This window comes from Mytilus galloprovincialis, chromosome 10 (genome assembly GCF_965363235.1).
Source record: "Mytilus galloprovincialis chromosome 10, xbMytGall1.hap1.1, whole genome shotgun sequence".
Lineage (NCBI taxonomy): Eukaryota > Metazoa > Mollusca > Bivalvia > Mytilida > Mytilidae > Mytilus > Mytilus galloprovincialis.
The window spans coordinates 68,420,639-68,437,470 of record NC_134847.1 but is presented as its reverse complement, the minus strand read 5'-3'; the positions used below and the strand labels follow the sequence as shown (position 1 = coordinate 68,437,470).

At 30.1% G+C, this 16,832-nt stretch overlaps 1 protein-coding gene across 1 annotated transcript; it reads left to right on the top strand.

The window, feature by feature from the left end:
- The first annotated feature begins 14,276 nt into the window (after positions 1-14,276).
- Positions 14,277-16,330, top strand: LOC143048219 (uncharacterized). The gene is made up of 3 exons (XM_076221770.1): positions 14,277-14,487; positions 14,926-15,172; positions 15,571-16,330. The coding sequence occupies exons 1-3, from the start codon at positions 14,425-14,427 to the stop codon at positions 15,759-15,761; spliced, it is 501 nt and encodes a 166-aa protein (XP_076077885.1). The 5' UTR covers positions 14,277-14,424; the 3' UTR covers positions 15,762-16,330.
- The last annotated feature ends 502 nt before the right edge of the window (positions 16,331-16,832 follow it).

Here is a 16,832-nt window from a genome sequence, read left to right as displayed (position 1 = left end):
GTGAATGAGATTCTTTTATCTTGGTGGACAAATTGCTCAAGTGATCTTTATTTTTTGAAACAAAGACACATATCAGACACAAGTAAAAAGTTATTAATTGCAAATATATTACAGGTAGATACAAGTTTCAACAATTGTGTGAAACGGTTTTAATTCTATATAACAATTGAAGAGTTTTTTATTGCTACATATGCTATAAGGTATAACTGCCAGATTACCAAAAGATTTGAATTTTCAAAATTAAAATGATCGATTGAACAAAGTTTTGTCAGTACATGTAGCTTTCAGATTTTCTGTTTGTTTGATGTTTGACTTTTATCAAAAATGGGGGTTTTCATAAATGTCAGCTTCATTTAATTACAATTCAAATGATAAGATTAAGACAAACCCTTCAAACGCGCGTCTGGCGTATATACTAATTTTAGTCCTGGTATCTATGATGAGCTTATTTATTTCCCTGTTCCGTTCAATTTGTACAAATCCCTGACAGTTTTTATGAATGGGTGGATGTCATCTGGTCAGCAACAATTAATGAAACAGAATTTCGTAGTAAGATAGATTCCGCCGTGTACTGTAAACAATGTATAAGATAGAGAGCAATATCAAATTTTAGTTACAACTGGTACATTACCGTTACGATGATAACAATTAAAGGTTACCTATATTGGACGATAATTTATTGAAATTTTAATGATGGCTTGCGCAACAATATGTTTGAGCGCTCTCCATTTACACTTTATTTTAACCTTTCTGGTGACATGCATCTTCACTGAAATTGAATTATTGTTTTCAGCCACATGTATGTGCTTCGACCACCGTAGGTGCGATGTGTTCTGCGTTTGGAGAGAGACGTTCTCTCGTTGACAGTGTTTTAAATTTCAGTTCTGTTCGGTCTATTGTCGCCTCTGTCTTGTATTACTGGTTTTTTTTTTTTGTTTTTAGCTTGATTTTTTTTTAAATTTTATTTTATGAAATATAGTATGATCTATTAGAATAGTATTTATGTATGGTTGATAGAGATATAACTGAGCGATAATACGTTAGTGTTCTAAAATAAATTGCCTGACATTTTTGCACTATAAATATTGACATAATATTGACAAGTAATATAAATTTACAATGCCAGCAACATTTAATTATACAATAGCCACAGTAGACCAAAATTCATTTATGTTTTCTTATTTATGGAAAGATGAATATATCTATGTGTGGATTTCACAGGCTTCATAAAAAGAAGCCAAATATGACATTATTCAAGAGTATTCATTCACACATTTTCAACTCACTAATGTTAAGCGAACATTATCTCCATAAAGAACTCTCATGGTCAACGCGCTTATAACTATTTATCAGATAAATATCTCAGGTCAGAAACCTTGTCGGTGGTTTCTTGTCTCATATCTTGATGGATATTGTGTTATTGGCAATGCGTTATCAATGTCATGTCATTAATAGTTTTTGTTAAATATTTTTACATCTTTGGGCAACTTTAAGATTTTGATAGGAATTCGGATCTGTTTGAGAGATACTTTATGTGTTTTGTTTATTCTTCGTTTCTTTATCTATAAGGGCATATACCTTAGAGTACTTATTGTGTATATTTGCGACTATAACAATATCTGGATATTAAAATGGTAAGTGGACAACAAGACAGTTACTGATAAGTTTTACGTGCAATTTATGATAAGATAGCTGAAAATTCATTCGGCATATCCCGCTGCCTATTGCTAAAAATGTATCACTTTAAATATATTATATATTCCATATGTGTCAAAAACACTGTATGCCTTCGGGCTGTTTGCTTCAAATTTCAGATATGTAGATACTTATTTTTGTCAAAGAATCATTTAATTAAAACATATCTGATAAAATTAAGACAAATCGTACAGTTATTATACTGTTCCGTTTAATTGAAACAGATATCTGACAGTTTTTATGAATGGGTGGATCTAATCTACACGGACACATATAATGTTGTAGTAAAAATAGTTTTCATCGTGTATGATAAACATTGTTGAAGATAAACACTCAAGCCATGCAAATATTTAATTCAACTGGTACATTAAAGTTACAAAAAATATCTTGCACATTGATATGTTTTGACAGCTTCCCGTAATATTTATTGTTTACATTTCTGATGAAATGTATTTACATAAATATAGGATTATTTTTTTTTCTCATGTACTTGTTTCGACTATTGTTGATACGAGTAGTCATGGGTGTGGAACAAATGCCCAAGCAGTGCATCTAATATCAGTCTGTTTTTAAGATAATCGTTCATTTAAAGTTTCGGCTGTCGTATTTTGTCTTTTCCACTCGCTTTTGTTATTTTCTTGGTTTTGTATTGCTGTATTGGACCTGAAACTACTGTTAATAATACCTATAACTTAAATATTAACATAATAATAAAAAAAAAAACATTTTGTAATTGCGGCAACATTATTTTCATTACACCTTACCCCTCATTACACAACAATTCTATGTTATAGTTTATGCAAAGATGTATTTATCGAGAGGACGCATGTGCATTTCACTGGATTCGTTAAAATGGCATTTTGCTAGAGTGTTTCGTCATATATTTTCAACTTATCAGTACTAAGCGAACATTATCTTCAAAAAAGGACTATTATGGTCAGTTCGCTAATAGCTTTTGTTTAGTTCAACGTACTAAACTCTAGCCAATATAATCTCCTCGAATGTAATTTATGTATGGTCAATGGGTTTATCAGATAGATATCTTAGGTCAGCATCTATACTTTCGATATTCACTGAAAAATAAAAAAACGATTCAAACTGGACAACCAGTGTTAGAAACTCAGGCTTCTGTTAGGGATATGCATATAAAGAATTTGGCTTGTGCTGAACATGTTTAACTATTGTATGACTTTTTAACAACAATTTTAACGGTTATTGTGTAGCACTTTGATAATTTGATATGCAATAACTTTATGTAATATATGTCAAGGAATCAGGTAGTTTTACATTTCTGCACTGCGCAACCCGATTTGGTTAATTAAACTGTTGCATGGGGTACTTTCATTAGTTAACATTTAAAAACCTTTTTTCATATGCTATCTTAACATCTTACTTTTTAACTCGAATTTGGCAAAAGTTGAAATAAAATGCTGATTAGATTGTTGAAATTGAATATCAAGTGAGGTTTTCTATACAACAATTTTGGTATTTAATTTAAAAACCTTTTATTATTTTAAACATCAACTGAAAAAAATAATTTAATAAGTAATACGCATTTGAAAATCTTTTTGCCTATCTGAGAATTAAGTATAACGTAGCGTCAATCGATTTCAATTTGATTTAAAACCCTTGAAATATTTCAGCATAAAATCAAAAGGAATATAATGACAAGACTTGACCATCAATATTATATCTTTCAAGTGCAATGACATGCATTTTTAGCACACAAACCATTTCAAGTTAGACATATCAAATAACAATAAAATACTGTAGCACGCAAACTAAGGAAATGACATTCACTTTTTGGTAAATGGTTAATCTACAGCAAAGAAATTTAAAAGTTGAATATCGTTTAAAATTTTTTCAATCCTTAAAAAAGTCATAATATATAAGTACAATGTAAATTTGATATATTGTCATTACATCAATTGATCTAAACATACATTAAACTTAAATTCTGAGTGAGTAGAGGCACCTATCCAATTATAGCAGAAAAAAGATATAAGCCAACTTACTGCCTGAGGAGATATAATTCCAGATTTTCTGTTTTTCAACTTGGTCAAAAACTATTTTGGAATGGCACAAGGTGTTGTCGTTAAATTGTATTCCTTTAAGTGTATAAAAGACTGAAGGAAAAACACAGTACTTTAGTAGTACATACATACTATTCATAAATTGACATAACAGTAACCAGCAGTTTCTTGCTTTTCTACTGTAAAACATCATGAAATAAAGCGGTAATGAGTAAAACAGGTTTTTAAACTTGATGTCGATTTCCAGTTTTATTTAATACCTTGTTTGTATCTAATAACCTGGTTTTAAAAAAACTAACTATGTTTTGTTGGTCATTGGAAGGTCGCCATTGTGTAGATTTGATACAAAGCCCGCCTAGGAATCCCTTATGTAAACTTATGGGTTTTCATTAAAACTTATATAAGGTCTGCAGTGAGAAGTATTTTAGTTAGATACCAGGATATTAACTATCTATTCGGATTCAATATAACACTTAGAAAATACATTTCTGTAGAAGCGCTTTTCTGGATTTACCAACATTGGGAAGCCAGGGATGTATGAATAGGCAGAATCGTTGGTAGCAAATGACCAATTGAACCATACAAATAAGATAGCAAAAAATATATAAGGTTACACTGACTTAGTTTCTTAGTAATTATATAAATTTGTCAAAGGTAAGTGTGGGGAGACATATTTTAAATTATGTCAGAACCGAAGCACTGACTACTGAGTTCATGATAATCCTGTGTGGTCAGCAGTTCACAAACAGTACCAGTCTTTCAAATTATTATGAAGACAAGTATGGAGAACAACGGCCTTTAGTTGATAAATTCTGTCTTGTTTGTATTTGACTTATTTGGATTATTAGAATTCTCCGTCGGTTTTGAGATATATTGTGCTATTCTGACACGTACTTTTCTAGTCATCACTACATATCTGGAAATCAAGGTGGCCATGAACCCGCTGTGCATCGTCAGCTTTTTGATAGATACATTAAAAGTTTATTTAATACTAAATAAGGCTATTTTTTTTGTTGGTAGATATCCTTCGTTTACTTTTTTGGCATTTGTGTTGTGATGGTTATTTTTGTATTGTGTTGAAAATCTTTGGGTTTTTAAGCATAAGGTCAACCTATTAGGTTTGATCAATTGCTGTGCAGTAACATAAGTGCATCTTAAATGAAATGCGACTATATTAAAATAAGAAAGACGGCTTTTGTTACATTCACAGAATTTCGTATAAATATTTCTAAAAAAATGCACCAAAAGTTCAACTGATCTGTAGCAGAATGGCAAATGCAATTATGGTTTGACGTCAAAAGGTGGTATACTGAAGGTCGTGTTGTCTTCACGCAAAATTACTTTCCAATCCAAAGTGGCACTTTAATAATCTTTGATTTAAATGTTTTAAACGTAACGAATATCATGAATATTGCACACCTATATAAATATTCGCACACCTATATTGTTTCTGTACAACAAACACCTGTTGCTTAATCCGACGCACTAATATTTTAGTAATGTAAGTATCCTTCAAACAAAACAAAGTTGAAACTTAAAAACATAAGATAACGGTAATAAAATAAGAAAAAACGACCGCGCATTTTTGATTATCCACGTAAACTGTATACTAAACTGTAAAAATTTATCAAAATCAAATGATAAAAAGGGAGGTCTCTGATGATCAATTGGACTTAATGTGTAATGGGTAAAAATACTAATTAAGGAATATGACAGTTGTTATTAATTCGTTTGATGTGATTGAACCTTTGATTTTGTCATTTGAATAGGGACTTTATGTTTTGAATTTTCCTCGAAATTCAGTATTTTTGTGATTTTACTTCTTACATAACGTGTATCAACATAGATTTTCTTAATCATTCAAAGTAATAGGGTACTAAAAACAAAATTTATTGTTGAATAACTGAAAATACAAAAATGTATGTGTTTTTCCTTTTCAAATACTCACAGTACATCAGTACATGTAATTCAAAAAACGCAGTAATTACAAAAAACCACGAAAGTCACCAGCACATAGGCTAACATACTGAATATACATAGCTTTATACGTTACAAACATAATAAGTATATATTTTACCCAATATAATATACACTGTTTCATACGTGTTGACTTCTGCTCGGTCGGATTTGCTGATGGTGGATTAACAGACCCCGAGTGTACAATCAACCAAGTATAATTTGTTGGCTGAAGTATGAATCAAATGATATAATTATTTTAAAATTACAGTAAATAGAATTAGAACGAACGGACGGACGGACGAGCGGACGAACGGACGCACAGATCAGAAAACCTAATGCCCATAAATTTGGCATACAAATACGTTTTTCTTCAAATTACTGTTAGCCTTTGCTTTTTTACATTTTTCTATAAGTATTTTTTTGCTATAGACCTCCTTCCACTAATTTGTAAGCATTCATTTAGATCTATTTATTAACTTGTTTCGAGATCAATTAATTTTCTACTTGTGTTGCATGGACCCGTTCAACAAAATAATACTAAATTTGCCGAATGACGACTTAAAGATGTCACTAACGTTTAGATTTTTATCTATGTATGCCTATGCAATTTCATTTTTTGCTACTGTAAATGATATTCTTTTTCGGATTGAATTAGTTTTTCTGAAAATTTGAATTAGGGAGACTTCGAAATAGATGACTTCCTTAGTTAGATTTTTAAGGTATCATAATCAAAATCGTGTTATAATTTTTTGCGTTGTATCTCAGAAAATATTCTTATATCTTTTAAATTTCATGACTGTCATTACAATGAGAGAGAAAATGAGATCTGATTTTATACCGGTTTAATTTGGTACGTCTACTCTAAATTTTGGGGTTTTCAAATAATAACAAAAAAGGCAACTGTCTCTCTATACTTCGACCGCACTATATAACATGATACACACTATTATAATCCGGTAATGGAAGTAAATGAAAACATCCTTATGGTTATCAATATGTCGTTTGCGTGAAAATAAAGTAAATAACAAGTATCATCTGCTGTATTAATACGACAACAAAGAAATTCAATTTTGATGCAAAGCATGCGTGAGGAAGTATCACTCTAGATTTGGTTATAAATCAAAAGGAAACACTGCTGACTACATGTCTTTATGTGGTAACTTTATATCTAGTCTGATTTATTGAAAGTTTTTGTTGACATAACTTTAGCCCTATATGCAGAGTTGTTTAAACAGACGATTTTCTATCATCTTGTACTTTTGTTTGTATTATTCTATTGAAACTTACTTTACTTTGTGGTCACAAAACAAAAACACTTCAAACCTAGCAAAACTAGTATTTTGATCTGCGACAATATTACCTTATAAAAACACTGCACTTTACGGTTTGCTGCTCTAACCTTATATTCTATTAATCAGTTGTAATAGGATTAAATTAAAAACATATAGACATCAATGACACAATAAAAACTTTTATTTGTTTTTCAGAAAATCACGTACAATTGTAATTTAGAGAGAAAAGCTATTTATACAAACACAGTTCCACTTCCTGTGAATAAAGACCCAAATAAGTATTCACTAATCTATATTGAGACCCCTTTGTTTTCCGCGGGCCAACACAAAAACTTACAATGGAAAAAATATAATGAAAAAGAAAAGCCCGGCGACACATAAAACCTAAGAGACAACAAGAGGTTAATACACGACCGGTATTTAATGCATTATATAAACCTTTATTTTGGATTTAGTTCAGTTATTCAATTCTTTTTCTTTGACTTTGGATTAAAGGTACATGTAGTTATACTTAGCACATTGCAATATCAATAGAAACGAATAATGAAATACTCAGATAAAACTGCAACCAAAAGTCACAGAAGAAAACCTCATTTGGATCTACCATACAATAGTATCTACTTCAATAGAAACAGTTTTACTAATTGTTTCCAAGAATGAAATTACGTAGGAAAGAAAGTATAACGTTCGCAGGTTTTCTCATGTTTATGCACTAACCTTTATGAATGTCAAATGTTACGTAAGAAATCCATTTGTTTGGAATAAATAAAGTTTTCTTGGTAGCTGATTGCATGGTTTGTAATAAATATTTTGATATATTTCACTTTCCAGTTTTATTTGTTAGATTCTTAGATAGCCTGATGTAGTGCCTATCTTCTCTATGTGAACCAGGAACCCACAGTAACAATTTATTCAGCTACGAACATTCATTTATTATTTTTTTTTCTATTGCTATCCCCATATGTTGAAGCGTATGTCTCAAACGGCTGACTCTATTTTCACAATAACGAAAAAGTACAATATAAAAATAATTTATACAAATACATTTTTCAGACATTTTCGTAAGAAAATATGTTTGTTTTTATGATACCTTTTTCATAATTTTTACATTAATATAGCTCAAAATTTATTACGAGGTTTAGTTTTTAGCAACCTTATTGTGATCGTCAAAATATATAACGACATAACGACATATAAAAGAGATATGCGGTGTACGTCTATACGACAACAACCCAACGACACAAAATGGCAAAGCATACGTAAAATATTACATTATGTAATCACGTAATCACCCGGAGTCTACAAAATAGAAAAAAAATAACTTAGACTTTTATAGATCTTCCATCGACAATATTCCCCAAATGACTGAAAATGTTTTATTTCCTTTTTAAGAAATTAGCAATTTCAAAAGATACAAAATACCAATGTCTTAAGATTTTAATAACTTAAGATAACTGCTGACTTAATTCGTGACTTTGGTGGGCATAATGACATAATACAAAATATTACGCTTTGGTATTCTTCGTGAGATATAATGATCATCATTTGGAATACCCGAACGTATGACAAGCTATTGCTGACATGTATATACTACAACGTCTGTCGTCTTGACGTATTTCCAACATATTTTTTTTAAATACACCCCATTCATTGTCTTAACGACATGCTTTGTAGGTAAAAGTAATTCTATTTGTAAAATAATATATTGTTGTTCATTACTACATGCAAGCATCAGTTATGACAGACATCAGATATTTAAAATGAAACATTATTTGTCCTTGGCGTAGGAAATGTGGTTTCACTTTCAATCGAAGTATTATCTACAACATGGGTGCATTAGGTGTTCATTATAAATGACTGTTTATGAGGACGCCAATAGTACTCATAAGGAGACAATTAACCTACAATATAGTAACTCGATGTTCTATCAATTTAATCAAAGTTAAAATTATCTAACCTTTTGTAGTGGTAGCGTCAGTGTTTGAACTCGTTTCAAATATCTCACAAATATTTTTCAAAACAACACTTTTTAAATGGTGTAATTTGGCTTTCTCTACAACTTATAACTGACCTTCATAACTAATCAAGATCTTGTCACACGTTTTTATATAAGTTTAATATTTCATTAGCAGTTTAATCAAGATGAAAATGTACCAGACGGAAGAAAAGCTACTTGATAATTTTTATATAGATATAGGTATATTATTTATTATTGGCGTAGGAAACGTGGTTTCACTTTCAATCGAAGTATCATTTACAACATCGGTGTTTATTATCCTTGACTTTTTTTATGAGGACGCCAATAGTAATTGTGAGGAGACAAATAGCCTAGTACAAAAGAGTAACTAAATATTCCATCAATTGAATTAAAGCTAATCTTATCTAACCTTATATAGTGGAAGCGTCAGTGTTTGCACATGTCTCAAGTATCTCATAAAAAATCTTTCAAATACAACACTTTTTGTGTCAACTGGCTTTCTTTAAAACTTATAACTGACCCTCAAAAATAATCAAGATCGTGTCACACGAATGCTTCTTTTTGTAAATTCATTGTGGTGTAAAAGCGTTGAGCGAAGTACATTTTGTATAGAACCCGGAGGCGCTTCATTCTAAAAATGTGCGCACGGTCAACGCATCCGCTTACTATGGATACATTCTAGATTTTTTATACACGTTTGAGGGCTACTGCTTATAAGAAAGGTTTAGAACCAACGAATTATAATAGAACAGTTTAAGTAATCTGTTAGGAACTGTTACTGACTTTATACGTTTTGACTGATCGTTATAGAATATCACAACTTATCCTACAATCGGACAATGTTTTGTAATTTATTTTACTGTTGAAATTAGTTGTTATGTTAAAATAATACAGATAATTATTCACCTAGAGCAATGTATTATTGTTGACCATTGGAGATTCTTTCATGCGAACCCTTCTTCAGCTGAGTGTGTGCATATTACTACGCGGGCGTCAAAGGTTTTTAAATCGAAAATAAATATAATTAATAAATGCGAGTTTTCTGTCTTTCACAAACAATACACAGAATTAATTGCAGGATAAAGACAATAACTGTTTAGTGTCTTCAAATATCAGCTCTATTTAAACTCGACTTGAAACAGGAGTTATAGCTCGCTATAGCTCGCTTTACACCTGTTTCGCAGCCTCTTATAAATACAGCAGCTGATATATAAAGACACTAAACAGTTATTGTCTATATCTGTGACAGATGACCTTATTTCTTTAGTCACAACTATTATCCCGATTTCCTTAGTCGTTCTGGTGACGACCAAATACGACAAAGTCGGATTTTACTTGAAATACGCATATTGAAGGAGTTCACAAAGAGAAACAAGATATAACATATAGAATGTGCATTTCGACAATATTACTACTTTGATAGATTATTTATTTTGGTCAAATTGTGTATCTAATGATTTCAGATAGGAAAAGACCTTCAAAATTAAAAAAAAACAAAACACGTGTGCACGACATTTGTTATGTGGTAAATTATAACAGCTGTACTAAAAAAAAAAAAAAAAAACAACCCGAAAAGCTGTCTTTAAGATAAAAAAGAATATAAACCGATGTAAATGTTCGTTATGTTTATAGGTCTACAATAACATTTGTCTTGTTGAACCAGTTAAATTAATTCCCATCTACATGTTCATGCTTAGCGGGTAAAAAAAACCGTTAAATAAGTCGAATATAAATGCGCAAAAATATAACCAGCTATAAACCAACACAATTTTCAAACAGCTTTTTCGTGATCAACATTAAACAATGCGATCTCATTCAAATATTCATACTCATGTTCAACTTGATTGTAACACATACATATTATCATGGAATCTGTTGAGTTAATTCATAGAATGGAATTGATGTCTTTGAAAAATGAAAACATTATGTGGTCTTTTATTCACTTGAAAATTAAAGTTCAACCTTGAATTTCTAGTTCTACAGACGTTCCATTTATAGTCAAGGGCACGTAAGATAATGACAATCTTTGTATTTTAAAAGGGCCTTAGGGTGGTCATTACGATTGTGTACAATTTAAAATTTAAAAGTGCAGGTTGTCCTTCTAAATGATATACTTTTTTTTACAAACATCTAAATAATTAAAGATGAATGTATTAGTTTACTGTGGTTGTTTATAAATATCTAACGATCATTTATAGCTGTAGGAGTACAAATAGTTTATTAACCTCTCACCATTATGATTACAAAACATAATCATAATACATGAATACATGAAATAATACAAAACAGTAATGTCATTATAAAATGAATTATATGAGACGGGATTAAAAAAAATATATAAAAAAATCAATGTACACCTTTTTTTATTTTCAAATTTCTTACAAAAATGTATACAGCTAAGACAAAAAAAGGTTAACGATTTAAAAAAAGACGACTTCAATCTTAATAGAGTTGCAGATTTTGATGATATTTATAATAACACTATTCCACTATAGATGGCTAGAGCGAGACAATTTCTCCACATTTAGAAAATATTTAACGATCATTTTTAGCTGTAGGAGTACAAATAGTTTATTTACCCCTCACCATTAATATTAAAAAACATCTCACAATAAATGAATACATGAATATCATAAAATGCCATTCTAAAAAGAGCTAAGAGAAAGGATTAAAACAAAATAATAAATAAATATCAATGAACAGATACATTTTCAATTTCTTAACAAAGGAATAGCTAAGACAAAAAGTTTAACGTTCGGAAAAAGACGTCTTCTATATTAATAGATTAACAGATTTTTATGCTATTTATAACTGTTATAAAACGATCACTGTAACAGCAGATGGCTAGAGCAATAGACAATTTCTACAAATTTGAAAAGTTTGTATGTTGTGACAAACAAAATCGAAAGAGTTTACTTAGCAGGTCTTCGAATAAGGACACTGTTCCCCACATAAAACATTAGTTTAACATGTTTTACTAGTTTGTTACTTTACGGAAAGTCTCTAAAACGTTAAATCTCTTTGCAGATCGGGATGTCAATTTTGCACTGAAGTGATTTACAAGATTCATGTTGACAAAAATAATACCACATTGCTGTAAGAAGGTCACAATTACATCATTCAAAACTGAACTTGTTTTATATAGAAATTTGGGATTCATGGGTAAAAACAAAAATCTTATAGGTCAACGAAAAAAAGTCAAAACAAACAAAATTTCAAAAGACATCTAAGATCCAATTAAGAGTACTTATATTAAACAAAAGACATATATACAATATATGTAAGCTTTGAATCTCCATAAGTCTAGAACGTTGTGAATGACTTAACAGAGACTGCCAAAGATCTTCTAAAAACACCAAATTCTCAAAACTGATATTCGATTTCGTTTTTATGTTTTACCTTTATTCAGGGCTGTCCAAACATTGACCTTCGACAAACCTGATACGTGCATGTTTAAAGTACATGTCAAGCAAACCATAATGTTTATTTTTTCTCATATAAGACTGGTTTATCTTCTGAACCGCTTTCCTGTCTAAAGTGAATAAGCTTTTTTGTTGACTTTGAATAATAACTAAAGATGAAAATGATTGTATTCAGTGTTGGAAGTAAGAGAGTCCTGATGTTAAGACGTGTACATTTTATTTGAATTACTTTCCTTTTAAATTCCATTGGTATATGTATGTCGTCTTTACTTAACATGCAGTAAATCAAGAATTTATTTTTATAAAAACTTATGAGGGAGACGGGAATAGAAAGAGAGAAAAGGAGTATGAAGCATCCATACAACATAAAACTACAAGTTAAGCAAGAAAAATACTTACATTGACGAATTATGTCATTACTATTGTCTGTATATTAGAGCAACTTAAAAACCACAAATAACCTGTGGTTAATAAACCAGAGTACATGTATAAAAAGCAAGCACGGGATAACCACTACTACGTATTACAAGGAATACTTATCAAGTCATTGAAGTGTAATGCAAGGCGGTGGAGCACATGCACGTGATTGTGTTTATTTTATAGAATTACTCATTCGAGGATTTCATAGAATCATTGTCTTTTTTGTTTTATTTTTTAAAAGTAAGAAAGGCAATTAATAAGATTTCGACGAATTTAACAAATAAGTACTAAGCACTATAGTGAGTCCGTAATGACATTTAATATATTAAGTAAAATATTATTTTTAATGAATTTAAGTATACCCATTAACTTTTTATCAATACACCTTTATTAACAAAAAGGTATCATGGAAAAGTTGTAAGGAAAAGAAAAATGAACACACACACACACACACAAACACACACACGCACACACACACACAAAAGAAAAGGAAAAGAACAACTATAAACCTATGTTGGCTTAACATATGTAGCCGTGAAAGGTTTTACATGAAAAAGATTTAATAAAACAAATATCAAAACTTAAGTAAGAAAATTAGTCTATAACTGATCATTCTGCATGTGCTGTTTAGTGTGATAAATTTTTTGATACATTTGGAAAAAGGAAAAAGGAAGCCCCAAACTATTTTTATAAAAGAAATAGAGGGATAAAATAGTCCATAAATTGCAAATTATTCGATTTAATAATATTTTGACAAAAAAGAAAGTCAAAAGTAATAAGTTAAACTATTAATTACTTTACAAAAAGGTGGTCATTGCTTTTACCTGGGCATTAACAAGGTAAATAAATAGTCTGTGCAAAAAACATACTTGTACGTGTATTCACAATTTGTTTAATTGATTATTATATGATACATTGATTTTGAGTTTATCTAATACAATTGAATGAAAAATGATATGGGGTATTCATCCATGACACAAAATCAGGACATGCACGGCAATAATACACAAAATACACAAAAAGTAAATGAACAGCGATTGTACTGCTGTCTCACATTCACAACGACCTTCAACATGGAGTAAAAGATTCATACAATATATAACTAAGAAGCCTTTTTTTTTTGGTCAACATATTGTGAAAAAGTTGTAGAAACTCAAAACAGAACACATATTAGAAAATTAAGTGAATAAGTTTAAGGTCATTTTACAGGCTAACATGCTTGGGTGCAGTGTCAACCTAAAAGAATTAACATTTTTATAATTTTTTAAAATCGTATTAAAACGTTGTCGACTTTTCCAATAAGGACATAATAAATATAATCTACATGTACTGTCTAGATGTTGTTTTCATAAAGAATATTTTTATTTGTATAAATGATAATTTCCGTCTAATAAGATATAAAGTCCTTAACATACCGTGATCTCTACAATAACCGAGTACTACATCCTATTAAAATATTGACACCGTCAAGTGTAACGTACTTGAAAGACTCTGAGGTGGTAACGTACAACCTATAGGGTGCGTGGTAAATTTGAAATTACTGATCCGATAAATAGTTAACAGTTAAAGGTATAAAAGAGATGAAATGAACTGACATTATCATTTAATAGTAGAACATTGTAAACATGGAACAGAATAGTGTGGATAATAGAATTACGTTAGCTTTGAACACATTAAGAAATGAACTGGTAAGTTGTCGATTATTTTATTTTAAATTGTTGATATTATTTTTTGATTGTTGGTTATATATACGTCCAAGATTTTCTTTAATATTTCTAAGGTATTTTTCATTTTTATTTCAAAATTATTCCTTTGTCAAAAAACTTTCATTATTCAATATCGGTATTTAGACTCGGAAAAATACTCCTAATTCCGGAACTTTTTCTACATTTATATGAGAAGAAGTGGTATGAGTGCCAATGAGAAAAACTCTCTATTCTACATGTTTACAATAGACAGTTATTTATACAAAAGAAAACAGTCTTTGCCATATAGTATTTGTTTCATACCTAAACTTTAAACAAGACACCCTCATTTATATTTTTTTTTTACTTATATATAAATATATTTATTCTTTTATGATACCTTTTGTTTTATATAATTTTATTTTTTGACATTATTTTCAGCTTGATCTTAGAAGCCAAGATGTAAAATTGATGAAGCAACTTCTTAATATAAACGATACCATACAAACATTATCTAAACGGGAAGGACATAAGCGGCAAGCTAGAACTATTTCTGGTCACGAAAGAAGGTGTATGAGTAGTCATACGCTTCACAATTCTACCAATCAAATAGAACAGAAAACATTTACACGAAGACTAAGTGCTCCTATATTCGAAGATACAATGGGCTCATCATCAAGTTTAGAAGGTAATGGAATATTCAAATAAACCTAACATTTTGTATATTCATCTGTACATCTATTGTATGTTGAAAAACTTATGTTGCACTAAATATGTTCAATACAAATTTATTCGTTTGGTTGTAACCTCATTGGTGTTGAATCTCGTCTACCTTTACCGTACTTAATCTTATTGTTTCAATTAAAATAGACGCCTATCTAGATGCGAATATAATTGTTTTGTTTAATTTTAAAATAAACATTTTAATTTCTTAAAATATCAAAACATTAAATCGTATGCGTACTGTACATGTGAATACTTTATTTAGTAGTGTATAGGATGCATACTTTAAATTTTGGATATAGTAAACAAAAAAAAAAATGATTAACAAACGATTTTTAACATGTTATCTCATTTTTATTTCAGGATCTGTTTGTTCTGACGATATGAGTGAATATTCCGAAAGCGACGAGGATTTATCATTGAGATCACCCAAATTATCTCGACCACCATCTTTGTCCTTCATAAGGGATTCCGATAGTGACATTTGTGATGAGGATATATTGAGAACAAATATCCGTGTTTGGAAACTGTCAAAATCAGACTTCAGCAGCTGATCAGAACTTATATAATAAATTGTTCAGAAATATCTGAAGCAATATTATTTCAAAGTTTGGGCGGATGCAATCAACAAGGAAGGTTAAAGTGAGGCAGGTCGAAAATCGAATTGTGTAATGGAGAAAAATGAGGCGTTTACTATTTACTGAATACGACGACCCTCTCAGCTTTACATACCGATGCTTCAAATGATTGAGTAAAACTGCTAGTCCTCTCTGTGTGTGCCTTTTCCTCAAAAACATTCTTTCCGTATTGATCAGACTCGACATAGCAGTAAGATATGTTAAAAAGATCATGAAATCAAGTACGGCGAGACCAACGACAATTTTCATACAAAAAATAAGGATCGATCTAAGTTACACTGAAGGATAATGACTCGTAAATTATTTTGTGAAAAAAGCTGCACGTGTATGGACATAGTAAATGACTGCTGAAAAATGTAGACACGCATCGTTATTGTTAAAATAAAATGTCAATAATATATTCCAAGTATTTGCTACATATGGATTTGCAATAATGAACTCATTATAGGTATCAAAAAAATAAAGTATTAAAAGTTTGTATGCCAGCCGATCGTTTCGTCTTCAAAGGCCCATTTTTGATACTCAAAAAAATGTAAAATACCGAATAAAGTAAGAAAGTAAAAAACTTATACATATATACCGGTTTCTGAATACAAGGACTCCTTACTTTTCTAATCAGTAGTAAGTTTGAAGTCAAAAGCTGTACTAAAGTTGAGCTGGTTGTTAAGAGTTATCCCTCTTCGTATACATACTCTATAAGATAAGTTTATATATAAAAAGTACACCCGGAAAACAGTAATCTTAGTTTTACGTATAATTACCTAAGATATTTACAATGCATCACTACATATATATATATATATAGCTACATACTAGAATATTGTTAAAATTATCTTCTGTCATTTTATCTCATAATTGATGATGTTATTGTGTAAAATTTAAAACTGTTTATTTGCCATAAAGCTAGTAGAAATTAATTTGTTCCATTTGAGTTTTGAAATCAGTTTTGTAGTCATTAACTCAAAACAAATTCTTAGATTCTGCTAT

What these genes read in the sequence shown, in the direction of transcription:
- LOC143048219 (XM_076221770.1), top strand. Translation starts at nt 14,425, where the DNA reads ATGGAACAGAATAGTGTGGATAATAGAATTACGTTAGCTTTGAACACA. An exon ending in ACACATTAAGAAATGAACTG is followed by an intron (nt 14,488 to 14,925) that starts GTAAGTTGTCGA and finishes CATTATTTTCAG; the next exon opens with CTTGATCTTAGAAGCCAAGA. An exon ending in CTCATCATCAAGTTTAGAAG is followed by an intron (nt 15,173 to 15,570) that starts GTAATGGAATAT and finishes TTTTTATTTCAG; the next exon opens with GATCTGTTTGTTCTGACGAT.